The following is a 27,653-nucleotide window of genomic DNA, read 5'->3' as shown; positions in this document are numbered from 1 at the left end:
CAGTTATCCTGGCTCGAGTCATTTAGTTTCCTTGTCCTTACCTACAGAAGGGGGATAGTAGTGCTTTCATCTGTCACAGAGATCTAGCAAAAATAAATCAAATAAAATCACCGATGATCTGTGGTATAACAGTGAGAGAGGTTGTAACAAAAAAAAAAATAAAGCTAAACGGATGTTGGGTTTCTACCCCTCCATTTGAAGTCTTTTTCTAAGCAGATTTTGCTTGTTCAGTAAAAGATGCATCCTGGGGGCAGCTATCGAACTGCCAGCTGTGAAATGTCAAGGATACTTAAACAAGGCTTTCCGCCCTTACGCACGGTATCGGGAGGACCCTGTGCGAAGAGATGGTTCACACTGTTGGCTGATTACAGGTTTCAGACCTTTGTGAATAAAGCAGTTGCACTCCAGCCAGAAGCGCTGAATGCTTTTCTTAATGTTAATCAAAGCTCTCAGCTCCCCTGAGAGGCAGGGATAATTGATCTGTCCTACCTGCTGAGAAATCATAAAGGAATTTAAGGGACATGCTCTCGAAAGCAACAAAACACCCCAAACCCAAGTTGCTGTTTGTTTTCAGTAAGCCTAGGTAGCCAGGGTGCCAAATTCATTTTTAAAGCATGGCTTAGTGCCCTTGAGAAGATCTTTTCCTATGCAACATTTCCCAAGGTTTAATTTTTATTTTCCGCTATCTCCAATATTTATTATTTCCTGCTTCTCTCATTTGCATGATAACCAAGTTGCTCCAGTGCTACCTTCCTGCTTGTGGGCTGGGATAAATCATTCATTGGTTTCCTTCTGCTGTTAGTCAATTTGGGTTTTTTATGTAGGAGGATTATTTTTTTTTCTTAATTCCTTTTGCTCTGTTTTTTTTCTGATTTTAGTAGCTGGCCTGAAATAAACCTGACCCATGAACAGCAGAGGATTTTGAATCACAAAATTGAGCATGGTCAAATAGTTAAAATTATGGCATTTGCAGGTAAGAGCCAAAAATTGTGTCGTAAGAATAAATGCATGACCTCTAATTCTGCTCCTTCCTTCCCCGCTGCTTCTGTCCAAGGAACTCTGTGGATGCCAGGGGGCTCAACCTTATTTTTAACCAATACAAAAAATCAGAGCAAGCTTTTGCAGAGAAATCAGAATGGGAAGCGTGGTGGTTACTCCCATACAAGCTGGGTAAATGTCATATTCGGACACGATACCAAAACTGAGTGTTTGGGCGCTGTCGATAACTGCCCAGAGCAGCTAGTAGGGAATCCAGGAGAGGAGAAGCAACTCTCCGTGTGTTCCTGAGCCTGTTTCGCAGTGTTATCGTCCACAGGCCACTAGACGGAGTCAGTCTTACTTGTTTAGATTTAGCATCTCTGTAAAAGCAACACAAGCCAAGAAATCTTCTGCACTTGCGCAGTTTTGAAAAGGGGAAGTGCATAAAATCAAGGGAGCCTGTTTAAAAAGAAAAATAAATCATGTCCCTCCACCTGCAGAGAGTTTCCTTTAAAGACACCACACCGGGGGCTCAGAGCTAATACATGCTCTCTGCCCCAAAGGCTTCCAAAAGGACACATACAGCTAAGCGCCATGGTACAAAAGCCACTAATAGTGGTTTCTTATTTCTGTACAACATCACTGTGTCCAAATGACAAAACCAAGAATGTTCATGAGCTTTGACAGCTTACGTGTAACCGCAACAAGGCAGGGCAGAAAAAGAGCTTGAGGAACCACTGGCAAAAAGCATAAAAGATTCATAATCCTTCTTCAAACGTGTAGATGAGGATGTTAGCTAACTACAGTGTAAAAGATGCCTTAGGGTGAACAATGCGGTGGCAGAAAAGGTAAATGCGTTTCTACATCTGTGTTCTTGGACAAGACCAGCCTCGGGATCCTTCTCTGTAGGGGGTCCACCAGAGGGTCGGTCTTATATTCACATTGGAAAGGTTGCGGATGAAATAAGTGTCAGTGCTATTCGTTTCATGGTCTGGACTGCATCACCCAGAAGATGTAAAGGAACTCAAGGGTGAAGTGGCTGAACCAGTAGCCGAGTGTGATTTCTTGCTGAAAGCTGCTGTGGCAGTGGAGTTGTACAGGGAGAGATGGGAGCAATCTACCAGCGAGCCCAATATCCATACCAGGCGAAATGATAAAAGATCCTCGTGGGTGACTAGTTGGTTAAAAGCTAGGAAGCAGAAGTAGGAGCAGATTGGTCAGTTTTCTGCACAGAGAGTGGTAACTCCTGGAGTCCTGTACGGATCTGTGCTGGGACCTGCTTTGTCCCACATTCACGAGTCCTCCGGGAGGAGTGTGAACAGCGAGGTGACAAAGTTTGCTGACACTGTGTCATCACTGAGGATATGAAAAGGGACAAAGAAGGAAATGTGTGGAGCCCTTCTTGTCTCAGGTTTCTGTTGTGATTGGTACCTCACAAGTGAGGTAGCTTTGCCAGTGCTGTCCTGCTGCAAACTAGAGTGAAGGAGAGCAGCGTTAGTGGGAGATCTTGCAAGGAAATGAGCTCATTAATCATTTAAAAGAGCAATTTTAACATTTCACTTACCGAGCTGTCTTTCAAGAGAACCAGTACCTTCATGTATGCTCAGACTTCTAGAATATTGGGTGATAATTTTTTTTATTTTTTTATTTTTAAAAAGCTTTTAGGCCGCAGACTGTAATTTTTCAAAGCTGCTTTCCTCCACAGCTTCTGCTGATGTCAGATGAGTCAGTGAATAAATTCTCATTAGCTGCAAATAATCCTGCTGTGTGGTTAGGACAGCAGGAGGGGGAAGGTAAAGCTGGTAAGAGATGTGTGGGTTTGTTCATACTTGACTCTGGATGCTTTTTGTTTACTTTCTTCTGTTCTTCAGGTACAGGAAAGACCTCAACCTTGGTCAAATATGCGGAGAAGTTTGCTGATCTGAATTTCCTTTACGTGACGTTTAACAAAGCTGTTGCAGAGAGGGGGAAAAGCGTCTTCCCCAGAAATGTTACGTGCAAGACTTTCCATTCGTTAGCATTTGGAAGTGTCGGCAAACAGTGAGTTGGGGATTTTAGATTCTTTCGTTGAAGGCCGGTGGAGCCGGGAAAAGACACGGCAGGAAAGGAAGGTCTGGTTTTGAAGTAAACCAAAGGAAGCAAAAATAATTGGGGAAATTATTTTTTCACCCGCTTCAAGCCAGCCTCTGATTTATGGTTTCCAAATTCTTTCAGATTGGATGGGCCAGTGATTTTAGTATCCGTGTGAGCCTGGGGAAACAGACTCATTGCCCTACTCTGGCATGGATGGTGCTGAGATGAGCTCCATTGCTGTTTTGGGGGGCTGTTCATCCTACCTGTGTTTGTAGCCAAGAAGCACTTCACAGGGAGATAGAAAGCCACTGAGAATGGCTTTTTCCCATTTCCCATTTACACTGCGGTGGTACAACCACTCCAAGCGCTGCTTTTCTTTAGCAGAAGACGAGTTTTCTTACCTGAGTTGTTGTAATGATAGTTTTTGACACACACGCACACACCCCTGGAGTGCTGTTGACTCTTGAGGGGCGAGAGGCCATGCAGAGAGAAATCTAGATAAATTGGAGCATTAGGCCATGATTAATGTGATAAAATTTAACCAGTCTGGAGGCCTGTAGCTAGTGGTGTGCCCCAAGGGTCAGTACTGGGTCCAGTCTTGTTCAACATATTCATTAATGACCCTGACGAGGGGACAGAGTGTACCCTCAGCAAGTTTGCTGATGATACAAAACTGGGAGGAGCGGCTGATACACCAGAAGATTGCGCTGCCATTCAGCGAGATCTTGACAGACTAGAGAGTTGGGTGGAGAGGAACCAAATGAAATTCAGTAAGGGCAAGCGTAGGGTCCTGCACCTGGGGAGGAATAACCCCAGGCCCCAGTACAGGTTAGGGGTTGACCTGCTGGGAAGCAGCACTGCAGAGAAGGACCTGGGAGTCCTGGTGGACAACAAGCTCTCCATGAGCCAACAGTGTGCCCTCGTGGCCAAGGCAGCCAATGGTACCTGGGGTGCATCAGGAAGAGCGTGGCCAGCAGGTCGAGGAAGGTTCTCTTCCCCCTCTGCCCTGGTGAGGTCACATCTGGAGTTCTGTGTCCAGTGCTGGGCTCCCCAGTTCAAGACAGACAGGGAACTACTGGGGAGAGTCCAGCCGAGGGCTGCGAGGATGAGGAGGGGACTGGAGCATCTCTCGTATGAGGAAAGGCTGAGAGACCTGGGGCTGCTTAGTCTGGAGAAGAGAAGGCTGAGAGGGGATCTGATCAATACTTATCAATATCTAAAGGGTGGGGGTCAGCAGGATGGGGCCAGACTCTTCTCAGTGGTGCCCAGTGACAGGACAAGGGGCAACGGGCACAAACTGGAACACGGGAAGTTCCACCTCAACATGAGGAAAAACTTCTTCCCTCTGAGGGTGACCGAGCCCTGGGACAGGCTGCCCAGAGAGGTTGTGGAGTCTCCTTCTCTGGAGAGATTCCAAACCCATCTGGACGTGATCCTGTGCGACCTGCTCTGGGTGATCCTGCTTTAGCAGGGGGTTTGGACTAGATGATCTCCAGAGGTCCCCAACCGGTCCGGGATTATGTGAAGTCTAAAGGCTGGATCATGCATCTAGGATGGAATAATGTCAGGCATGAGTATATATTGGGAGAGGAGTGGCTGGAGAGCAGCCCTGCAGAAAGGGATCTGGGGGTGCAGGTTGGCAGCAGGCTCAGTAGAAGTCAGCAGTGAGGGCAAACTTGGGGTGCATCAAACACAGCAGGACCAGCCGGCCAAAAGAGGGGATTATCCCACGGTATTCAGCGTTGGTGTGGCCTCACCTCGAGTACTGCATGCAGTTCTGGACCACACCATTTATGAATGATGTGAAGGTCCTTGAATGCATCCAGAGGGCAACAAGGCTGGTGAAAGGGCTGGAAGGAATGTCCTGTGAGGAGCAGCTCAGGACTTTGGGCTTGTCTAGTTTGGAGAAGAGGAGCCTGAGGGGGCACCTCATTGCTCCCTGCAGCTTCCTGAGGAGGGGACGCGGAGATGGAGTTGCTGAGCTCTTCTCCCTGGAATCCTATGATAGAACGTGTGGGAATGGTTCAAAGCTGCACCAGGGGAGGTTTAGACTGGACATTAGGAAGCATGTCTTTACTGAGGGTGGTCAAACACTGGAACAGGCTTCCTCGAGAGCTGGTTAATGCCCCAAGCCTGTCAGTATTCAAGAGGCATTTGGACAATGGCCTTAATAACATGCTTGAAGTCTTGGCCAGCCCTGAATTGGTCAGGGAGTTGACTACATGATCAGTGTAGGTCCCTTCCAACTGAACTATTCTTCTCTTCTCTTCTCTTCATGTTGGCACATCAAACTGCAGGCAGAAGGGAAAATGAGCCATAACATGGAAGAAGAGGGGAATCCTCTTACCTGGCTCTGAAAACAATCTGTAATTGCAGGGATGAATGAGGGGAATAGTTCTCTGACTTGACTTTTCATCCATAAAATCTATAAAATGAACAAGTTTGTGCTTCCACCAAGAATATAGTGCAGATTTTAAAGATATTCCATTCTTAGCTCAAAGTGGGTGTATAAAACAGAGCTTCTGCAAGTGTTAGGGTGCAACAGAAGCAAAAGTGAGCTTGCTTTTCTGGTAGGCTTTTCATGTGTGTTTCAACATGTTTCTCTTATTTTTTGTCATCTGCGGCACAGCTATAAAGAAAAAGGCAAGCTGAACTTCTCCAAGATGTCGGTTTACTCCGTGAGTTCCCTTATCCGAAACCGTGAAGGACAATCTCTGTTCATAAGAGCGAAAACAATCTCACAGACCCTTGAAAACTTTTTTGCCTCTTCGGATAAAGAGATCTGTGAAGAGCACACTCCTATTTGGTTCAAAAATACTCACGGCATTAGAAAACTTGTCAGCCGAGTAGAAAAGGAAGTGAGTATCTGAGATGAAGCAAGACTTGGGCTGCAGGGTTTAGAAGGGGCTGTAGTTATCCCACATCTCTCATATTTCACAAGTATTTGTGCTTCAGCAACTATCAAAATATTTTTTTTCCTGTGGTGCCAAATCCAAAGGACCCGGGGCTTGTTTGTTCTCCCTGTTTGCACAGCTGATTTCTAGAGAGGAGATTATCACTGTGTTGGCTCAGTGCAGGTGTTTCTTCCCTGCATGGAAAAGAGAGAAGAGATTGCATGGATTTCTATCAGTGCCTGAACGGCGTTCTGATATTACATGTAAAGACAATAAACATTTTTGTAGTCATTTTGGTACTCAGAGCCAAACCCAAAAATTCTCATTTAGAGTACAGACATCTTAGCAACACTTAAAGGGTAACACTGACATTGCAAACAATGTGGGCTGAAGTTGTGGAGAAAAATAGCCTTTCCGCTCCACGTTGATCACATCCCATCAGATCCAGTCCAGCTAGCAGAAGTCCAATTTGCAGCCAGGGAATGAACTGACAGCCTCAAAATATTGAATACCTTTAAGCACCTTGCAAGGTGTCCAGAGAAGCCAAAATAAACACAAAGTGTTAATGTGCAGAAGTTAGGAGGTCTTGTACTATACAGTTCTAATAGCTGGGCCAAAGAAATGTTCTTTTCAAGGGGCTGCATTTGGAAAAGACTGTGTTCAGGAGAAGTAGTAAACTGGTAGTGACACAGAAGAGAGTAGGAGGAGAAAAGCTTCAGAGAAGCCTTTCAAGATCTGCTGTGCCTGGACTGTTTTTCTGCTCAAAGCGATCTAGCCAGACCCTTCTGTTTTCTCTTTCTAGATCAATGTGGAAGAGGCGAAAGAGATATGGCACAACATGAAGAAGCTGGATGGAGACGTAGAGAAGAAATACAAGATAACTTGTGATGGTAAGAGAGTACAGATGTCAAATGCCTTCAGATAAAGAGCTGTAGTAGAAAACTAAACGGATTCATACTTCTTACTTGTGGCTCTGCACCAGGAAAGAGCGTCAAAAAGTACATAAAGTTCCTGTGCTCCTGCCACTAGCTCACCAGGGAGCTCAACACAGGCCCGAAGGCTGGAAGTTTGTTCATTTTTTCCTGTTTGGCCTCAGAAGAGGGTAGAACTATTCAGCTGTGTGTGATTGGCAGCAAAATCATAGAAATAACGGGTGAGATGGTGGGCAGACAAGTGCTAACAGCGAGTGTTTGCTCCTTGCAGTGCTGGCATGTCCTTTCCTCTTCCTTCTTAGCATGTATGCAGATAGTGCCAGAGGTGGTTCATACTGCAGAAAACCTTTCTTCTCATTTTCTTTTGTGCATTAAGAGCTTTGGAGTCATCAGTGTAGCTGCCTTCCTCCAGTGCAGTCAGGTTGAGTTGGGTTGGGGTTTTTTTCATCCTTCATACAGCCAGGGGAGACAGAGCAAAATCTGGGAGCAGTAAAGATTTTTGCAACCCCTTCTTGCAAATTCCAAGCAAGAAATAGGGCCAGAAACTCTTTTTTTTTTTTTTTTTTTTAAATGGGCTTGTTTTAACAATCATGGTGTTTTATGATGAGAAAATTACCCTCTCCCTGACATGCCTTGTTCTTTCTCTCAGGGTATTTGAAACTTTGGCAGCTCAGCAAGCCTCAGCTCTCAGGATATGATGCCATTTTTGTCGATGAAGCACAGGACTGCACTCCAGGTGAGAGGTGACAGGAAACAGAGCTGCAGCCTTCCTAAACACTTTACAGAGAGGATGTTCATGTGCTTGGGGGTGTGTGAGAGGTAGCACAATTAAAAAAAAAATCTACCCCCCAGCTGTAACATTATAACTGATCCATTGCTTGGTCCCAGATCCTTGCAAATTCAGTAAGGGAACTTGTAAGCAGACAACAGGAGTGCATGTGCATCAGCTTGAGGGGTTGCTTTCACTTGTTTTGGGCATCCAGCCACACCATCCAGACCCTTTTGCTATCACTTTGCTGCCAGCAGGGAAAACCAGACTACCAGCATAGCCAAGGACATGCTTTATTACAAGAATGGCAGGATATTAAATGGTTCAGCTATCAGAACAACAGAGCTGCTCCATCCCACCCCAGCACTGGGGGCAAATCTTGCCTGTTCCTTGCACCATCCTGGGGATTCCCGAGTTGCGCAGCAGAAAGCTGCTGGCTTTCTTTGCCGGGCATATGGGGAGTAGCTCTCCGTTGCAAAGCAAGCTGAATTTGTTCTGCAAAGGGATCTAAGTGGACCGAACTGTGTGCTGAGGAGCAAAAGAAGGGAGGCAGAAGAAGGCCTGGTCTTTTCAGCAGATCTTAAATCAGTTCAAAGGCTTCATCATCCCATCTCCCACCTGTACACACTGGAGACCTGGTCTTGGGAATGTCCGGCTGTGCTTTCGCAGCCGCACGCAATGCAAGCGGTTGCTCTGCCAGCATCACTGAGCCTTGAGCAGGTCGAAGTGGACTGGAGGGCTTGCTGAGATGTGCATTGAGTCACTGTGCAAACATGTGGTGCGTCCGGATCACCGGAGGATGGGTGGTGGATTTCTGCTGGTCTCACACGTGGGGGATTAAGATGCCGAGCAGCTCCATCCAGGAGAAAGTACCGTCAGACTAAAATAGTGGGAGGACATTTGTAGACCTCCCAGTCAGCTACGCACTTCCCTTTGCTTCTCCCCAACTGGTCTCCTGCAGCCATGTTGATCCCTTCTTAAAAGCCATCAGGCAAGAGAACTTGCCTCTGTACAGGCAAGAGATATTGTACCGTTCACTCTTGGTTTACGAGCAGGCTCCCCCTTAATGCTCTGATGTTTTCCTGCAGCCATCGTGGATATTGTGCTGTCACAGAAATGCGGCATAATCCTTGTAGGAGACCCTCACCAGCAGATCTATACCTTCCGAGGCGCTGTCAATACCCTCTACTCGGTGCCTCACACCCATGTCTACTACCTCACCCAGGTAAGATGAGGGTCTGCTGCTGTCCTTCCCTGGACAGATCCCTAGTGCAATGAAAAATGTTTCATGTCCTTCTGCAGAAGGCATCTAACAGCCAGACTTCTTGAGTTTGTCACTGTGGAGTGTTTGCGTTGCCCAGTTTGCGTTGCTGTTCCCACTCTGCACTGCAGAGCTCCCTTGTGCCTCTTCACGGAGTGATCTCATCACTAGGAAAGCCATGTGGTTTGAAAAATGGATACTGGGGTAGAGACCTTAGTATATGGCTTATTTCAAGGAGATTCCTTCTTTTCTGGGTTGGTTCTCATCCCCAGCTGAGCAGGCAGGGGCAGATATCCTCCTTGTTCATATTGTCAGTCAGTTACGACAGTAGGTCCCGTGCAGAGAGATGAAGGAGTTCGGAGCATCCAAAGCAGCGTGACCAGCAGGTTGAGGGAGGGGATTCTGCCTCGTGAGACCCCCCTGCAGTGCTGCATCCAGCTCTAGGGTCCCCAGGACAAGAAGGACATGGAGTTGTTGGAGCGAGTCCAGAGGAGGCCACGGAGATGATCTGAGGACTGGCATGTCCTTTCCTCTTCCTTCTTAGGCTGAGAGAGTTGGGGTTCTTCAGCCTGGAGAAGAGAAGGCTCCAGGGAGACCTTAGAGCCCCTTCTAGTCCCTGCAGGGGCTCCAGGAAAGCTGGAGAGGGGCTGGTGACAAGGACAGGGAGTGACAGGCCAAGGGGAATGGCCTGAAGCTGAAAGAGGGGAGATGGAGATGAGAACTGAGGCAGAAGTTTGTGTGAGTGAGGGTGCTGAGGCCCTGGCAGAGGTTCCCCAGAGAAGCTGTGGCTGCCCCTGGCTCCCTGGCAGTGTTCAAGGCCAGGTTGGATGGGGCTTTGGGCAACCTGGGCTAGTGGAGGGTGTCCCTGCCCATGGCAGGGTGGTGGGACTAGATGACCTTAAAAGGTCCCTTCCAACCCAAACCGTTCTGTGATTCTATAAGCAAGGAGATGAATTTTGTTCTGGCAGTAATCTCCTTGAAATAAACCCACACTGATTAAGGAGGACAGGTACACATGCTGGCTGTACACATGATTTTTTTTTTCCTGGCTCTGTACAAACCCCAGCATTGCCACCTCTGTCCCGCCAGCACGCCTTTGTCCGTGATATCTCCTGCCCTGTTTGTCTGCCGAGGGCGTAATTTTCGTGAGCAGCTTCAGCTGATCTGAGTTTGCCCTGGAGGAGAGCTGCCACCTTCCTTCAGCACAAGTGATGCTGTTTCTGCAGGCTGCTGTTACGCCAACTGAAAGCTCACCCTGATTAATTTTTTTGGCCTGATTAGCCACATGGCTATACAATTCTCACATCTAATATAAGGCAGGAATTATCCTTTTGGGAATCCTTGCAGAGTGAATCAGCTTAAAACAGCAACACAAGCTGCAACGCAACCAGCTCCTAAGCCGCGACAGCCACCAGACTCCATCCGAGCTGCCTTTTTCCCGTTGCACCAGCTTTGCCAAGGGGCGGGAGCCAGGGACAGGTACATAGGAACAGGGGCTGCATTTATTTGCAGTGCCTTGTCTCGTGACAACCTCGGGACCAGCCTGGCATCACCTCGTTTGTGGAGGGGTTTTTTTTTGGGTAACAAGATTTTCCATTTCTCTTTGCTGGTGGAGGCGTTGTGCTCAGCCAGGCACTGGTGGTTTTTAATTGTGGTGTTAGTAAAACTTGATTAAGGCTTTGACCTCGCCGTGTTTTGACTGTTGGACCCAGATCTACAGGTTAGGAAATCGTAAGGAGCAACCCCCAGCCCTGCTTTGCTGCTCCGGTGTGTCACCTCTCCAGCAGCCCAGCAAAGTGAGGGACCTGCCACCTCTAGCCCCTTGCCCTGCTGCAGGACAGATGGGCCATGTTGATTTAACTTACTGGGAAGGAGTCCTGGCCATGGCAGCTGTTGGCGTGGAGAGGCTTGAAATGGCATTTTGCCCTGTGTGATAGTCCCATCTCACAGCACAGTTCCTATGGTCTTGGGTGTAAGAGCGACCAGGACTTCTAGGATTAATTTGGAGGGATTTGGGCGTTTTTTTCTAAGAGAAACCTTGTCCAGAAGGTTGGTGGGAATTGTACAGTTCTATATATAGTAATACTTTAGTAGGTTCTAACAAGTTCCTCTTCTTTTCCTGCTGTTTCCTTCATTTTTTTCCACGTAGAGTTTCAGATTTGGTCCTGAAATAGCTTACGTTGGAGCAACCATCCTGGATGTCTGCAAGAGGATCAGGAATAAGACATTAGTGGGTGGAAGCCAAAAGGGTAAGTTGTGTTGGTGCACCACTCGGCTCGGCCAGCTCTGTGTGGTGACTGGGAGTCACAGAGCTGCTGCACAATAACCAAAGTATCTTGGGATTAATCCTGATTTATGAAGATGTTTGGGTTTTAGATACCTGCTTTCTAACTGCTCTGGCTAACTGGGAATTTCTTCGTGCAGGTGATGTGAGAGGCAGCAGGGAAGGGAAGATAACAATCTTATCACGAAGCAATTTAAATGTGTTCGAGGACGCTGTGAAACTTACTGGAAGAGAGAGACCGATTAAAATACATGTGATTGGGGTAAGGGAAAATTGCCAGTTTGTCTGTCACGTCCCAACCTCAAGTCCCCAAACCTGTTGGCACTTGTAGCGGCGTCACCTACGTGTGTCTTGAAATAGGTGTGGCTGATCTGTAGGGTTAAAACTAATATTCAAGGAGAAAGCAGCAATCTGGTGTGGCTGGGGAAGGGTTATTTGGAGCAGCGGTTCCTCAAATCTGCGCAGGCAAGGTTCCCTTTTTAGGCTGATCCGTCCCTTTTTTTTTCATCAGGCTCAGATGAGACGGCAACAGCTCCAGTCTGCTGGATGGGGCAGGGACAGAGGGATACACGGCTGTAACAAGTCACTGCGAGTATTTGCATTAGATGGAGCGCTGCTGACTGCCTTTGGCACCATGTTCCTGCGTCAGGGAAATAAAAATCAGCTGTAATTGCAGGCTGAGTGTAAAAAGCAACGAAAGGCTGTTGGCTGTACCCTCAGAGAATAAGCATTTCTCAAGCTCTCTTGAGAAACAAAGGCAATGTTTGAAGCTGAAGGTGACCTTAGGGTTTGTGGTTGCCACAGAGGGCTGTGCTGTCCTCGTTACTAATTTCCAGTCCTGTGATGGTCTGTTCCCCATCTCGATATGCCCAGGAAAGCCAGGGAAAGCTGGTTCGCCAGCGCTGATGGTGAGGGAAATTGGGATTTTCAGCAACGCTGAATTTTAACTCCTTGAGGGAGCAACAGCTCTGAGGTTTGCACTGAGTTTTCATCTGCAAAAAGCGCCCGTGTATCTGAAAGAGAGTGTGCGTGTGTGGGCACGTCTGCAGAAATCCACGGGGGTGAATTGCAGGAAAGTTTTAATAAGGGTCCACGTTCCAAAAGCCTCAGAGGAATCATTGGTCTTCAAACTCTGCATCATCGATTACCTACGATTTAACTTGAGATCTTGTTCTGAAATGTTAGAAGCTCAAAGACAATGAACGGTTGTCCTAGTGCTGATCATGTTTGAGGATGAGCCTGGTCTTTTGAATTTTAGGCTGATGTTTTAAGTTCTTCATCTTTTTTTCACCGGAAAGCTGCATATTACAATGCAATGAGTGTTTGAACTGGCTGCCTGGTACCAAAATTCTCATCTGCTTTTGCAGTTTGGAACAAGTCTAAATTCAGACTGATGCTTCTTTTGATGGAACAAAACAAACTGAATTTGGAAACAAGGGGGGAAAATACTTTCTGAAATTAAAAATTGCCAAAGAAAGCCTTTTGTTTCGGTTTACATTGAATCTGAAACATTTACAGTCAGTTTAGCAAGTTTATCTTCATTGTGGTGGTCATCGCCTCAGGAAAGAGGATGCATTTGTGCCTGGAGCTGGCTTTACTGCGAAACAGCATGGAGTTGATAGACCAGCAGCATTTATGGCACAACAGACTTTTAAAATTCATTTTAACAAAGCAATATGCAGCTATTAAAAGCTAAAATGACCCAAACCCAAAATTTTTTTTGTTAGTGAAAGAGAAAACATTATAGAAATATTTTTTTCCCCTTTGAAAAGCCTTTGAATATAAAATTCTGCCGTATCTCTGTTATAAAGCCGATCACACAGCGTCCTGTTCTCGCTGGCTGCCTGTCCGTCCACAGGGCTGGTTCGTTGCTTTTTCAGCTGCCTTTGCTTGTGCTACAGCTCCAGGGATTTCCAGAAACCAGCTTCCTTCTGCATCTTCAGCACATTTTCCTTTTTCCCTCCTTCTTAACACCAATAACCACTGGGCCCTGCTCGTTTATCTAGAAACTCTAGACTGCGCCTTTACTCCTGTATATTAAGATAAATTGTTGTTTGTTTTAGGGGCTCGCCCGTTTTGGCCTGAGCAGAATTTATGATATTTGGAAACTCAGTCAACCTGCAGATGAACGAAAAAAAGGTGAGTACATCCTCACCCTTCTCTCCATGCGTGATCCTCCCTACAGCAGCACGGACGGGTTCGTTTTTGCTGTGGTGATGGAAAGCAACACGTTTCTTGGTGGTTTATTTTCTATTTCCTCATGCAGTTATGTGTCAAAAACTGACTTCTCAGTGGCAGTTTCATGGGCTGTGCTGTTTCAGCTGGTGTTAATACCAGAAATGACAAAATTGTGGGGCATGTGTCATGCATCCCTCCCCAGTTTTTCCATGCAATGCCTTATTTTGAGTGCAAGAGCCCAGTAAACTCGTAAGTTGTTTTTTTCCCCCCTATGTTTTCTGATTTGCCTTCATTTTTCATTTGTCTTGGGCTTTGCTTGTTTTGTTTTTAAACCTGGTGTCACATCCTCTGTCACATGCTTTCTATTCACTGATGGATATAATTTAGAAATTAAATCATTCATTTAAAATCTCCCTCTGCTTTGGCAGCAGTAGGGGAGTATTGTTATATATGGGGCACGGGGACAAATAAAGGACTTAGTGAACTACCACGAGTGATTGATTATATGGGTGGTGTTACTAATTCTTTGGAAGCTGAGCTACCAGGAAAACTCCTTGCCATCTGGGTAAAAAGGGAGAATAACGCAGGTTGGAAGGGCCCTGCTCCAGCCAGGGCCTCTCTGAAGTCACATTAGAGTCTTTTCAGACTGCTTAGGGTCTTTTTTCCTTTAATTTCCGAGTATCTGTGGGAACAAAGGTCGTGCGGATTCTCTAGAAATGAGTGAGCTCGGAGAATGTTTGCCAGCTGCTCTCTCCTGAGCTCTGTAAACTTCCAGACCCTTCATAGTACACCAGCTCTGGATCTCAAAGCTGCTTTGTGAAACTACCCGCTCTGATGAAAGCATCGAGCTTTGATGGTGTTTTGCATCAGTAAAAAGAAAATCCTGAGCGAAAGCCACCTATGACAGCGGTGGCAGAGCGAGGAGTGCATCCCCCACCCCTGCATCCCACAGCAGCCGTCCATCCACTGCCCCACACTTACTCTGAAACTTGATTAGAATTTTAAAAAATGCCATTATGTCTGTCAAACTCATGTCATCTGCTACTTTTTTTTCAGCAAACCTTGTTATAAATGACTCCTTTATCAAAAAATGGGAAGAAACTCGGGGCTTCTTCGGTTTAAAGGAATATGCAGAGTGCATCGATGACAAAGACCTGGAAGTGAAAATTGCAATAGTGGAGAAATACAAAGATCAGATCCCTGAGCTGGTGAAGAAGATTGAGAGCAGCCATGTGTCCCAAGAAGCCATGGCAGGTAAAGCCAAGCTATGTATCTGGTAGAGGAGCAAATTCAGGTCTTTTTTCAATCCAGCTTCAGTGCTGAATCCACCTCTTTCTGCAAAAAGGCCAAATTTGGATCAAGTCTGTCTTATAGGGAGAAAGGAAGTTGAGCCGCAGCTTCTGGCACCTCTGCTATGGAGACAGGCTGAGAGGGTTGGGGTTGTTCAGCCTGGAGAAGAGAAGGCTCCAGGGAGACCTTAGAGCCCCTTCCAGTCCCTGAAGGGGCTCCAGGAAAGCTGGAGAGGGGCTGGTGACAAGGACAGGGAGTGACAGAGCAAGGGGAATGGCCTGAAGCTGCAGGAGGGGAGATGGAGATGAGATCTGAGGCAGAACTTCTTCCCTGTGAGGGTGCTGAGGCCCTGGCACAGGTTGCCCAGAGAAGCTGTGGCTGCCCCTGGCTCCCTGGCAGTGTTCAAGGCCAGGTTGGATGGGGCTTTGGGCAACCTGGGCTAGTGGAGGGTGTCCCTGCCCATGGCAGGGGGTTGGGACTAGATGACCTTAAAAGGTCCCTTCCAACCCAAACCATTCTGTGATTGTGTGATCTGGGACTCCAGGTGGAGTTTGGTAAAATGAATCTTTCACCAAAGGTTTCTCAATGTGGCATTGCTAGAGGCAAATAAACCTTTGGACACAGTATTTCCTGTGGTTTGGAAAGCCCCAGGACTTTATCTTGCTTTTCGGGATTCCTGTTGTAGTTGCCCTGCAACTTGCTGACTAAAATTTAGGGAGGGGACGAAGCTATCAAGTCAAAAATTCACCAAATAAAGAGCGTTCATTCCTGTTTGGGAGTTGGGGCTGCGTCTCAGGCTGGTGACCACCAGGCATTTTCCTTGTCAGGAAGGTTGTCTTCAGCAGTCTGGATTCCTGACAGAGGTGCTTTACTTTTGATTTATATTTGGGGAGAAGTGAAACGAATGCAGAATGAAATCATTTCATTTGACTCGGCGCCTGGTGAAATTAAAAATGCCATTATTGCTGCAATGACTGATCTTTTTTCCTTCGTGTTCCTCACCTGCGTTGGTCACAGATTGCCTCATAGGTACTGTCCACCAAGCCAAAGGCCTGGAGTTTGATACGGTGCTGATTGCAGATGACTTTGTGGAAGTACCGTGTCTCAGTGGCAATTACCAGAGAAGAACTAACTTCAGTATCGGTAAGGGAACGACTGTGTGCGGTACCCGTCCTGATCTAAAAGTGGGGAAGCAAAGCGTGCTGCCAGCGCTTGTCCTGCAAGCCTGTGCTTCTCGGTGGCGTCAAGTGCCACTGGCTGTCCTAGTGATCATTGACCTTGTCGTAGTTTCCTTCACAGCAAGGTAGGGGAAGGGGAATATTCCTGCAGTAGAGCTTGGAGCAACAAGCAATATAGAAGGACCAAGTTCACACTTGGAAAAGAAGCTGCTTTCCTTAGGTGCCACAGTTTATGCTGTGGAAGAGCTGGTCTCTTCCCAGGGAGCAGAGAGGATCTAGAGACTGAGAAACTCCTCCAGTGCCAAATCTGTGCTCAGGAAGCGGGAAAACACGTAGCAGTGAGCTGCTGCTCTGGGCATGTAGAGTCCTGCCTGGAAGGGAGAAGGTGGAACAAGCCAGGAGCTATTGGTGGTGTCAGGAACTGCACAGCAAACGCGGGAGAGAGCTGCACAGCTCTGCTGCTCTGCAGGTTCATGCAGAAACACCAAGTGTCCTTCCAGAAGTCCTAGAAGAATGGCAGAGCTGTTCATTCTTATTTTCTAAAGCATCAGCCAGCAGTGTGCCCTCATGGCCAAGGCGGCCAACGGTACCTGGGGTGCATCAAGAACAGCGTGGCCAGCAGGTCGAGGGAGGTTCTCCTCCCCCTCTGCCCTGGTGAGGTCACATCTGGAGTTCTGTGTCCAGTGCTGGGCTCCCCAGTTCCAGACAGACAGGGAACTACTGGGGAGAGTCCAGCCGAGGGCTGCGAGGATGAGGAGGGGACTGGAGCATCTCTGGTATGAGGAAAGGCTGAGAGAGCTGGGGCTGGTTAGTCTGGAGAAGAGAAGGCTGAGAGGGGATCTGATCAATGCTTATCAATATCTAAAGGGTGGATGTCAAGAGGATGGGGCCAGACTCTTCTCAGTGGTGCCCAGTGACAGGACAAGGGGCAATGGGCACAAACTGGAACACAAAAGTTCCACCTCAACATGAGGAAAAACTTCTTCCCTCTGAGGGTGACCGAGCCCTGGGACAGGCTGCCCAGAGAGGTTGTGGAGTCTCCTTCTCTGGAGAGATTCCAAACCCGCCTGGACGTGATCCTGTGCGACGTGCTCTGGGTGATCCTGCTTTAGCAGGGGGTTGGACGAGATGATCTCCAGAGGTCCCCTGCCAACCCCTACCACTCTGGGATTCTGTGATATTGATGATTCTTTTCTCCAACCTAGGCATGTATCCAGAGGATGAGTGGAACCTGCTCTATGTAGCAGTGACACGCGCAAAGAAGTATTTACTGATGTCAAAGTCCCTGGAACATCTTTTAGCATTGGCTGGGGTAAGTGAAACCTTTCCAAGGTAAGCAAATTCTCAAGCGGGGCAATTTAGGGCCTTGATACCTGCGCTTCATAGCACGCTGCCTCAAAGCAAGGCATCACCACGCGCAACCTGGCTGAGCAGCCCTGCCCGTGAGCCACGGCAGTTCCTCAGCTGATGCGCGAGAGCTCCAGAGGAAGAGCAGGTGGCTGGGGAGGGCAAACTCCTGGAGGCGCCGCTGTTTCGTTAGGATTTGGGATCTCGAGGCAGCTCTGCAAGCAATGACATCTCGGTCAGGATGGGCTGCTGCTGATTTAAAGAAGTGCTGAGAGAGGCAGCACATACTACCCATAAAGTCTGTTCATCTCTGATTATTATGTTCAGGGTGGAGAAGCATAAAAGAAAATTATCGTAAGATTCATGCTGAGCGTGGACTATGCCCTGGCTTGTGCTGTTATAGACCCGAATAGCTGAGGTCACATTTTTCCCTCAGTTTACGCTGCTCTGCACCATGATTTCAGTAGCAAGACACAAGTTTGCAGTGGGTTTTTTCCACAGTCCTTGCATTTGGGTGTTGTCTACTACAGATCCTGACTTCTTATCTCAGTGCAAGCGTGTAGGTTCCCTTTTCTCTGTTTGCAGCGGTTGCCAGCTCTTATTTCACTTCTTTATGAGCTGCTGCTGGCTTCTGCTTGATTTTTGTTGTCACCAGGGATTTGGGTGTTTTGAGGGGAAGGTTGTTTGTTTTCTTTTTAAAAAAAAAAAAAAAAAATCATGTCGCAAATCACTTTCCAGGGGGTTAAAAAAATTAAATGAAACAACTTGTTCCAGTATCTCAGCTCCTTCCGAGTGTTGTTCCCTTTTTTCCTTAGGAGCATTTCCTTCGGGTGGAGCTGATGAGTGAGGCTACGAAGGACGGAGCCGCCATCACTTGTTCTATGCCACAGTGTACAAAAACATTGCAGTGCGGCTCCGGGCTGGTTGTGAAGAAGCTCCCTTTGACTCACGTACGTCTCCTCCCTGGGCCTTTGAGGTCACGTTTTTGGATCGGGAGTCTTCACAAGCGGCTCCGTTGGCTTGGGGGGCGGCTGCGCTCTGTGATTGCTCTGAGCTGGGGGAGGACAACCTCAGTGCTAAGCTTCAGTGGGAGCGAGCAGGAAACGTCCTGTAGCTGGATCTCACGCCCATAGGTTCCCCGGCCCTTTGCTTCTGCTCGCAACCCCGACTCGTATTGGGGTGACCTCCTGACCGCATGGTTCAGGGTGGTGGTGCAGTTCCCACAGATCCGCTCAAGCCTTGACCTCTCTTCTGAGATGAATTGTGGTCTCACGTGGGGCTGGGTTTGGGGTTTTGTTGTGTCAGATCCCATTCCTGACTCTTGGAGCCTCTGCCAAGGCCATTGAACATCCATCTGGGGTTGGCAGAGCTCCACTCGCCCCTGCCAGCCAGCTGGAAGTGACCATCTGACTTTTGGGTCCAGTTTTGGCTTCGATCCCACCTTCTGGGGTTAAGCCTTGCCCAGAAGGTGCGGTGAAGGCCAAGTTTCCCTTGCAAGCACGCAGTAAATCCAGTGGAGCTCCATGTCCGCAACCAGAGAGAGCAGATGGCTCCGAGCCATCGCAGGGGCTGAGATGGGCAAAGCCTCGTCCTTCACCAGCAAAGACCTGCACAGGGAGGTGGCAGGAGATGCTTTGGGCGCATCATTGCTCTCTTCCCTGAATGTGAGGAGATTGCAACCAAGGTTGGAAGCCTTCCTCCAGCCCTTCCTCTCCTCTCACATCTCCTCTTTCTCCCACAGAGCAATGGCAGCAGGGATGCAGGTGGTTACCTTTGCCACGCTTGCACGCAGCAGCGCTTTGGCTCGTTGACACCACTGACCCTTTTCCCAGCGCTTCAGGAACAGCCCATCCAGTTCTAACGAAACATTCCAGCTCCCCAGAGCCCTCGCTGCGCCCCGGAGCCATCCTGGATGTGGGAAGAGGCCTGTTGTTACATCCCACCTCCAAAATCAGGTGGATATCAGAGCAGGATTTCATACCAGCTCTGAGAGGAACCCTCCAGGCTCTTTGCAAGGTGCGAGACCTTTTCTCCAGCCCTGCCTGGCCCTCCAAGAGCTGGTCAGCACGGCATGCACCGCTGCGCAGAATATGCACTATATATAAACTGTATCGGACAGGACAGCTTGGTTTTTTGAGCATTACCCCTCTGTTATTTCCAGGAAAACACCTCTAGTGACCAAACTGCCAGGATTTCCTTGCTTATTCCGTCACGTCGTGCCTTGGTGAAATCCCTCTGAGCCACCAGAAGAAGAGGAAATGCCACACTGAAAACGAACACTATCCCTAGAGAATGGACTTTTTCCTGGAGCCTATTTTAATATGGAAAATGTCACTTATCAGGTCTGGCAGGAAGCTGTTCATCTCTGCCAGCTGAATTACTCTTCCTTACTTGCAGCAGAGGAGTTTCCCCAGACTCTGTTTCTGTTCTCCCTGCAGGAAATAATAAGGGAAGGAGAGAGGACTCTGTTTGAAGAACTGCTTTGGTTTGGTTTGAGTCTAATTCAGAGACAAACGGGAGAGAGTTTTTAATGCTGAAATTAAATTTGTAATGGGAAAAAAAAAAAAAGCAAAGCCTTAATGCTTTCTTTTTTTTTCTCTTCTCTTCCATTAAGAAGTTGTCCTGGGTTACATTTATTTCCCAGCCATCACAGTAGCAATGGTGCGAGTAGCACGGTGCTCTTGTAAATCAGATGGTGTTTTCTCCGCTTGACGACACCGTAACTCGTTGTACCGGAGCCCATGTCAGGCAGAGATCAAAACCGAAACCAGTTTCAGAAGAGATCTGCTCTTGGACGTGAGCCCAGAGCTGTGAGCCATGCCTGCTGGAGGAAGCTCACACATCCTGTTGATTTCCATGGTTATTCATTGAACAGGTCCGCTTGCTCTCCTTTCACTTTCGAAGCACTGACTCCAGAAAAGCTTTTTCTCTTCTGCTCACCTAAGCACGGGTAGAAGTTGACCCAAGACTCAGACACTGGATCTAACAGCAAAACTCATCGCAGATGTCGGACCGGGCACCTCCAGGGATCGGCCCAGTGGGGAGATGCAGCGTCGCTGCCGGAGGGTTTGGTCCGTCACGCGTCCAAAGTGCCGCTCCCGTCTGTCCCCGCCGTCCCCCACCGTCACGGCTGCCCAGATACCCGACGAGATAAAAAAAAAAAATCAACCTCTCTGTGCATTATTTTATATACAAAATATACACATTTATACATCAAACAGCATCAGCGTAACGTGCCTGTTCTGTAGCGAGAGGGAAATGGGTGGGTAACAACTGATGATGGATGAAGGGAAAAGATGCAAAGGAAAATAGTTCCTAGGTCATGCTATTGCCTTCAGTCGTTGGTAATGTCTACAGCGAAATCGCTCCTGCTTGTGGTCGCCTGCAAGCGGCCGGAGCCGGCGGGCACCTGGGGTCGGATCCCTGAGCTGCGTACAAGGGCTGATCCCCGCAACCGCAGCGGGACGGCGCCGGCACCTTTTGCTGCGGTTGCGGACGCACCGGCGAATGGCTGAAAGAGAGCAGGAAGGGAGTGAGGACGTGGCGGAAAGATGTTCAGCTGTCTGCCGCGAGCAATGCTGCTTTCTGGTTTTTTGGGGCAATTTTGGGGCAAAGTAGCTTGAGGGACGGGGCCAGTCTGGCTGGCCCAACTCTGGTCTTGCTCCTGACCAGGGAACGGGCACTATTTGGGGCAGGGCAGCCCAGCTTCATCCCCTGGCACCCAAACCTCATCCCCTGCACCCCAAACCCCATCCACTGGGGCAGGCAGCCCCCAGCCCACTCCCTGCCAACCACCAGCACCCACAGGATCACCACTTCCACATTTTGGCTCCCGATGGAGGACACCCACCGCCTCCACGCCACCTCGGGGCGCTCACGGGGCTCACCCATCCCCCATTCAGCCACGTAATGGGATACCCACGCACCTTTGGGTGCTGGAGCGGTCTCATCTATGGGAGTCACTTGTTCAGGCTGGGAAGAGCAACCATGTGTCCCCATGGAGAGCAGCTGGGGACCAGGACACGCTCTGCCACGTGCCGCCGCCGCCTGGGGCAGCGTCCGGCTTTCCATCCGAGCCCGGAGCATCCTCCGGGCTGGCGGGCGCACCAAGTTGCCGGGCGGTGGGTGCTCAGCCCATGGCGAAGACATCGGGCGACGATGTCTCGTTCTCAGTGGTGGGAGCCATCATGGGGATGGCCATCACCCCCACCTCGTAGCTCTGCTCCGCGCGTCTGCAGAGGGGAGAGGAGCGTCAGAGGCTGAGGACAACTCATCACCGGGGTGGAAAGACCTCGTGGGGCTCGGCACACTTACTTTTTCATCCTCCAGCAGCAGCAGCCGGCCACAAAGCCGGCGACCACCAGCACCGGGAACCCTGTGGGAGAGATACGGCGGCCGATGAGCATCTTCCAACGCACAGCCTAACTCAAGCAAAACGGCTCCGCAAAGAGCCGAAAATGCTTTGTGCTTGTTCGTGAGGCGTCCTCCCCCACCCAGGGAAGAAATTTGGGTGCTGCATCCTTCCCCCCTCGGAGGCATTGCCCTTGACCACAGCAATAAATCTCCCACAGCCCCGAGGAGAGCTCTTAGGCTAAAAAAAGAAAATAAGCCCTTGTTTGCCAAAAGAAGCTTTTTTTCCCAGCTCACCAATGGAAGAGGCCAGGGTCTTGACGGAAACTGGAAAAGAAGAGAGAAATTGAGATGATTATTATTTTTTAGCCGCAAAGTCAGGAAAGGGGGGGACCCTCACTAAAAAGGAGGTTGGAGAGAAGGGGAAAACGCATTGAAGAAGTAAAAAAGCCTTCATGATTTGAAACACGGCCCCGCTGGGGGGTTAGCTCCCCCAGAGAGGTGGCCTGACCTGCGGCATGGTCCACGGGGGCGGTGGGCAGCGGGGTTATTCCCAGAGATGTCCTTGGGGCCGTCCCCTCTTCCAGTGTGGATGTGTCCAGTGGTGGGGGCACCTCCGGCGGTGTAGATGTGTCCAGTGATGGTCCATCAGGTGCTGGTGGAATAGGTGACTGGCTGGCAGCTCCTGGCAGCCTGGGCATTGCTGCTGGAGAGGTCGGGCTGGCGTCGGTGGTTTCTGCTGGGAAAAATGGTGTAAAACTTTTTAATTTAGAAAAATTAACAGGCATGTTCCAGGTAGCAGGGTTATTTCAGTGCTCAGCCTCGTGCCTGCTTTGGGCAGGTCATCGCAAGGGCGATACAGCCCACCCGACAGCTATGAAATGGCTTGATTTCACAAAATTGAATTAACTCGATCACGCCGTTGAAATATTTTGCTTTCCATACCACAGTGGTTGTGGTTTTGCCGTGGCTATGGCCACGGTGGCCCCAAACCAACCTCCACGGGCCGCGTTTGCCCCTTCTCACCCCTTTGGGTCGTCCTCTCAGCGCGCGGCGTGGTCAGGACATCAGGGCTGGGGGTTTCCGGAGGTAGAGCTGGGTCCCCTTCGGAAAGACACAACGCAGAGACACCATCAACGGCAGTGCCCACGCCACCCCGCATCCTCCTCCAGTGCCGGAGGTGTCCCCCCTCCCTGGTCCCCATCACCTTCCAGCTGCCAAGCGAGGGCTTACGGATGCATTGGAGCGTGGTGTGGGTCCAGTCGGGCTCGGTGGAACCATCGCGGAGGACGCACTGGATGAGGCTGGAGGTACCAGCTTTGCGTTTGTAGCCCGGGTTACAGGTGTAGCGCAGGCGGGTGTTGAGCAGCGTGTTGTTGCCCGCATCGATGTGCGCGTTAGCCACATCCTTGGGGCGGCTGCATCGAGCTGGCAGAGGGGGGGGAAAAAAAAAAAAAAAAGAGCTGGAGATCACAACAGGGAGATTAAGCACCCTCCAGCCCCAGCTCACTGTGCTGAACAGCACCCAGGAGGGTCAAATCCTGCCAAAGGGTGGCAATGGGGTATTGGTGCTGGCCCGAGGCTGGGAGAGCCTCATCCAACCTGCAAAGAGACAGGATGCACAGGGGATGGAGAAGGGGAAAGCTCTGTTTCCAGCACATTTGCAGCCACTTGTAGCAGCTCCTCCAGTCAACGAAGCCTTTTCACAGAATTTCATTCCCCCCCCCGGCAGTGACTGTCCCAGGCGGACAGCCCCGGCTGCATCCCGCCAACAGCTGCTGCATTTCATCTGCCCTCGCTGCCTCCTTTTTAATATCTGCTCACTTTTCAGCTGGGTCCAGGTGCTGCGTGAGTCCTCCAGCCACTTCCCGGGGTTTTTTTTTTTCCTTGCCAGAAGCTGCAGCGCACAGCTCCGGAGGCAGCTGAAATCTGAGCATCACGTGGCTGGGCAATGTGGGGGTGATGAGCTATGTGTTACAGCTTTTCTTATCCCCAGAAGGGCTCGTGCTTCCCCTTTGGCCCTGATTTGAGGTCAGTTTTGCAAGAGGATGTTACAATTTCACTTCTTTTCTCGGGCGCAATGGAGAAAGTTTCTTGGTTGCCCCAAGACTGTGCCCGCACCTGGACCCCTGCCGCAGCACGGGAACGGCTCGCCCACGACCCCCCCGCTGCCACCTCCTGTCATCCTAGACGAGCCGCTGCGGAGAGGTGATGTTCCAGCGCCAGGACGGAGCGGTGCACGGCGGGGATAAAGCAATATACAGCCAGGCTGGAGCGGTCCGCAGCTGGGACGGAGCGATGCACGGCCGGGATGTCGTGCACGGCCGGGATGGAGCAATCTACGGCCAGGATGCGATGCACAGCCAAAATGGAGCAATGCACAGCCGGGATGTCATGCACGGCCGGGATGGAGCGATGCACGGCCGGGATGGAGCGATGCACGGCTGGGATGTCATGCACGGCCAGGATGGAGCGATGCATGGCTGGGACGGAGCGATGCACGGCCAGGATGGAGCGATGCACGGCCGGGATGTCGTGCATGGCCAGGACGGAGCGATGCACGGCCAGGACGGAGCGATGCACGGCCGGGATGGAGCGATTGACGGCCAGGATGTCGTGCATGGCCGGGATGGAGCGATGCACGGCCAGGACGGAGCGATGCACGGCCGGGATGGAGCGATGCACGGCCGGGATGCGATACACAGCAAGGATGAATTGATGCCCAGCACGGATGGAGCAATACCCAGCTGGGATGAAGCGACGCCCAGCTGGGATGGAGCGGTGCCCAGCCGGGATGATGCACATTTGGTACGGAGGGATGCACGGTTGGGAGCAGGAGCGGGATGGTGACGGGAGCACAGCGGGGACAGGAGCGCAGTGGCAGTGAGGGCAGAGCACAGCAGGGATGGGAATGTGCCGGTGGTGGGGACAGGAACCTGCCAGGGACAGGGGGGTGATGGCAGTGGGGACAGGAGCACGATGGGGACAGGAGAACAGTGGCAGTGGGGACAGGAACACAACATGCTCCCCCAGGCACCCAAAACACCCGGAGATAAAAATCTCCTTAATCTTAAAAATCTCCTGCGCCAATTTGTTATGTATCCCCAAACATCCCAGGGGTTTCTGCTCCGTTTCGGTGCTTGGGTGGGTCCGTGCCGTGTCCCCCCGGCGCTGGGACACCCCGAAGAACTGCAGCCACCATGTCCGGAAAGCACGAGCGATGCGGCGGCCACACATGTGCTGAGCATGTCAGTTCTCAGTCTCCTCTCAAGGCGGAGGTGAAATTTCTAGGAGCGTTTCGAGGAAACCGCACGGGCTGTTTCACAACACCCTCGCACCTTGTCAGACATGAAGCCATGCCACAAAATGAATGAAAAGCCCTTCCAGTGCCAAGACAACCTGCTGGCACGTCTGCAAAGGGAACACAGCGGAAAATCCATCCAGAAGCATCAAAAATGTCCAGGAAAACATCATCTCAATCTCACCAAACCATTTTTTTTTTTTTCCCGGTTAATTTGACTGTAAAATAATCTGCTCTTCCAAAAAATGCCCAAGTCCTTTGATGGCAAAACCCCAGCATCGCTGCTCTCCAGGATTGCGACCCCGACGACTCGCGCCATCAGTGCACGGATTTCAGTTTGTTCAATGAGACGAAACACATTCCAAGGGGGAAAAGGGGAGGAAATCTTTGGAGATTCAGGTTTCCAGCGCTGCTACAGCCCTGGAGATGCACGGCCAAGATTTAGACTTTCTTTTATACCTCAGCAGTGAATTGGAAATGGTGTAAAACACGGATGGACAGGGAGAGCCGTGATAAAGCTCTTGCTTCCAAGCAAGATCTGCAGTAACTACAAGCCTCTCCCTCTCATTTGCTTTTTTATTGGAGCAGATTGATAAAATTCTTTGGATCTGGACGCTACTGGGGATTTGCATGCAGAAATAAAACACGTGTCTTCTATTTTCCTGTTTAAACCAAGGAAAAGCTCACAAGACTCTCCTAGGACGGCCAAAAGCATCTTTCTGCTTGGCTCTGTTCCCTTTGAGCTTTGCTGGTTGAGTTTTCCCATTGAAATGTCAGCCCAAGTGCTCAAAGATGTCGCATCGTTAGCTGACCTCCCAAACGAGCCGTGGTGCCAGGTAGCAACCTACCTGGGAAAAAACCTCTGGCTGCTTTATTTCCATCCAAATTCTCCGCATTCCCCCCCCCCCCCCCGCCCCCCGATATTAAATCTCCAAGTTGAAACACATGCACAATATTCAGGGGGTTTTGTCTTTGCCTGATTAATTCATGAAATAAATAAAACTTTTTCACTTTTTTAACTGAAAAACATTTACAAGCTGTGCCGGGGATGGAAAGCAGGAGCGGACCTGATGCCCGGTGCGAGCATCGGCACGGTCGGTGCAGAGCAGCTGCGGCATGTCCCGAATTATCCATCGACAGAATTAAAAGCAGTAAATATTATTCTTGTTCCCTAACACCCCGGATAACCACATTTTCTGCCCTAAACAGTGGTCCTGATTGCATCACCACTATCAGGAACATCATCTGCAGCTCCTGGATGGGGCGGTTGGAAGGTATTGCCTTCAGGGAAAGCTATTTTTAGCCTGTTCCTGAGATGCGCCTGGCAGGACGCACAGCTCATTCCTAATTTTCGCTACTGGAGTAATTTTACAACCCTCGCTGCACCTGCCAGTTATTTAGAAATAATAAATTCATTTTCTTGGGCGTTGCAGCTTCGTTAGCGCACGGGAGCCTGGAGAAGGGAGAACGCTAAAGCTGTCCCGAAGCTTTGTAGTCCCTTCCAGCCTTATTTCCTGCATTTCCATGCAAATTCTTCACAATTACCACATTTCCAGTTAATTCGGTATTCCCTAATGGACTTGCTGCCGCAGCCAGCGCCTTCCCAGTGCTGTCAGCATCGCCAGCTCCTCCACCATCCGCACCGAGCCGTGACGGTGATTTTTTCCCAAAGTTACTTTTGGAGAGGTGAGACATTCCCAATCCGACGGCGATGCTCAGCCGTGGACAAGTCACTGTCCCGTGGAAAATTCACACAGCCCACCCGGAGTGAAATCCTGCGGTGATGCAGCTCCCATGGGTCCATCTCATGGACCCTAAAAATCACCCCCAGCCTCCCTGGACACTGGTGGGGAAGGTGGCGTGGGCACCTAGGGAGGGAGGTGGGCACCCGGTGGGGTGCAAGGGGAACGTGGGGGTGCAGCTTGGGCACCCAGGGGAGCCGTGTGGGTGCCTTGGAGGGAGCGTGGGCACCCCAGGGAGGGAGTGTGGGTACCCTGACGTGCAGCCTGGGCACCTTCGGGGGGACTGTGGGCACCCCAGGGTGCAGCGTGGGTACCCCGGGGTGCAGCGTGGGCACCTACAGAGAGATACGGGCACGCAGAGACCAGCGTGGGTACCACGGGGTGCAGCGTGGGTACCCCAGGGGGGTGCAAGACACACCTAGAGAGAGGCGTGGGCACCCCGGGGAGTAGCGTGGGCACCCCCGAAAGCTAAGCGAACACCCCAGGAACGGCGTGGGCACCCCGAAGAGTTAGCGTGGGCACCTCGGAGAGGACGTGGGCACCTCGGAGAGGACGTGGGCACCCCGGGAAGGACGTGGACACCCCGGAGAGGACGTGGGCACCCCGGAGAGGACGTGGGCACCTCGGAGAGGACGTGGACACCCCGGGAAGGACGTAGACATATCGGCGGCGGGTCGGTGAGCCCGGGGGAATCCCGCTTACCGGTATCAGCGGCGGCCCAGGGCAACAGGAAGGCGACGGTACCGCAGAGCAACGGCAGCAGCGGCCGCGCCATGGGACGGCGGCGGTCCCGGGGCCGGGCCGGGCAGCTCAGCGTTCCCGCGGGGGTTCCGCGGCGCTGCCCCGCCGCCCGCCGCCGGACATGCCCGGCGTGGCGCGGCTCGCCTTCCCCTTTCGCTTTCGCTTTCGAGCCGGGACGACCGAGAGGGACGGACCCACAGCCTTGCCGGGAAGGGAGCCCCAGGGGGGGGGGGGGGGGGGGGGGGATGCAGTGCCCGGGGAGGCGGAGGGGGGGGGGGGTGCAATGCCCGGCGTGGATTCGGTACCCGAGTGGGGATGCAGTACCCCGGGGGGGA

General features: G+C 50.6%; 2 protein-coding genes across 7 annotated transcripts in view; one reads left to right on the top strand and one right to left on the bottom strand.

Annotated features, from left to right (window-relative positions):
- The window catches only part of FBH1 (F-box DNA helicase 1), a 32,373-nt gene extending 12,621 nt beyond the window's left edge, over window positions 1-19,752 (top strand). For all 4 annotated transcript variants that reach the window (XM_075753998.1, XM_075754085.1, XM_075754170.1 and 1 more), the window contains 14 exons: window positions 879-973; window positions 2,850-3,018; window positions 5,681-5,909; window positions 6,748-6,835; window positions 7,527-7,613; window positions 8,735-8,871; window positions 11,057-11,156; window positions 11,332-11,453; window positions 13,255-13,330; window positions 14,426-14,623; window positions 15,677-15,802; window positions 17,043-17,149; window positions 18,000-18,134; window positions 18,926-19,752. In XM_075753998.1, coding sequence (XP_075610113.1) covers window positions 879-973; window positions 2,850-3,018; window positions 5,681-5,909; window positions 6,748-6,835; window positions 7,527-7,613; window positions 8,735-8,871; window positions 11,057-11,156; window positions 11,332-11,453; window positions 13,255-13,330; window positions 14,426-14,623; window positions 15,677-15,802; window positions 17,043-17,149; window positions 18,000-18,134; window positions 18,926-19,045 — 1,789 coding nt within the window. In that variant the 3' untranslated portion in view covers window positions 19,046-19,752. The remainder of the gene's footprint in view (window positions 1-878; window positions 974-2,849; window positions 3,019-5,680; window positions 5,910-6,747; window positions 6,836-7,526; window positions 7,614-8,734; window positions 8,872-11,056; window positions 11,157-11,331; window positions 11,454-13,254; window positions 13,331-14,425; window positions 14,624-15,676; window positions 15,803-17,042; window positions 17,150-17,999; window positions 18,135-18,925) is intronic.
- A 148-nt stretch (window positions 19,753-19,900) lies between these two features.
- On the bottom strand, window positions 19,901-27,519 carry IL15RA (interleukin 15 receptor subunit alpha). Of its 3 annotated transcripts, none has more exons than XM_075754698.1 (8): window positions 27,280-27,519; window positions 22,768-22,962; window positions 22,561-22,638; window positions 22,046-22,273; window positions 21,832-21,861; window positions 21,499-21,559; window positions 21,111-21,416; window positions 19,901-20,695 (listed from the first exon to the last, which is right to left on the bottom strand). In XM_075754698.1, the coding sequence occupies exons 1-7, from the start codon at window positions 27,350-27,352 to the stop codon at window positions 21,314-21,316; spliced, it is 768 nt and encodes a 255-aa protein (XP_075610813.1). In that variant the 5' UTR covers window positions 27,353-27,519; the 3' UTR covers window positions 19,901-20,695; window positions 21,111-21,313. The 3 variants fall into 3 exon arrangements, with proteins under 3 accessions (XP_075610813.1, XP_075610629.1, XP_075610720.1); XM_075754514.1 differs by lacking the exon at window positions 27,280-27,519 and adding an exon at window positions 23,137-23,342; XM_075754605.1 differs by lacking the exon at window positions 27,280-27,519 and adding an exon at window positions 23,137-23,342 and having other exon boundaries at window positions 22,046-22,270.
- Between the last annotated feature and the right edge of the window lie 134 nt (window positions 27,520-27,653).

This window comes from Balearica regulorum, chromosome 1, assembly GCF_011004875.1.
Source record: "Balearica regulorum gibbericeps isolate bBalReg1 chromosome 1, bBalReg1.pri, whole genome shotgun sequence".
In the NCBI taxonomy this organism is placed as follows: Eukaryota; Metazoa; Chordata; class Aves; order Gruiformes; family Gruidae; genus Balearica; species Balearica regulorum.
The sequence above is the reverse complement of the archived record's forward strand: the minus strand, read 5'-3'. Positions and strand labels throughout refer to the sequence as shown.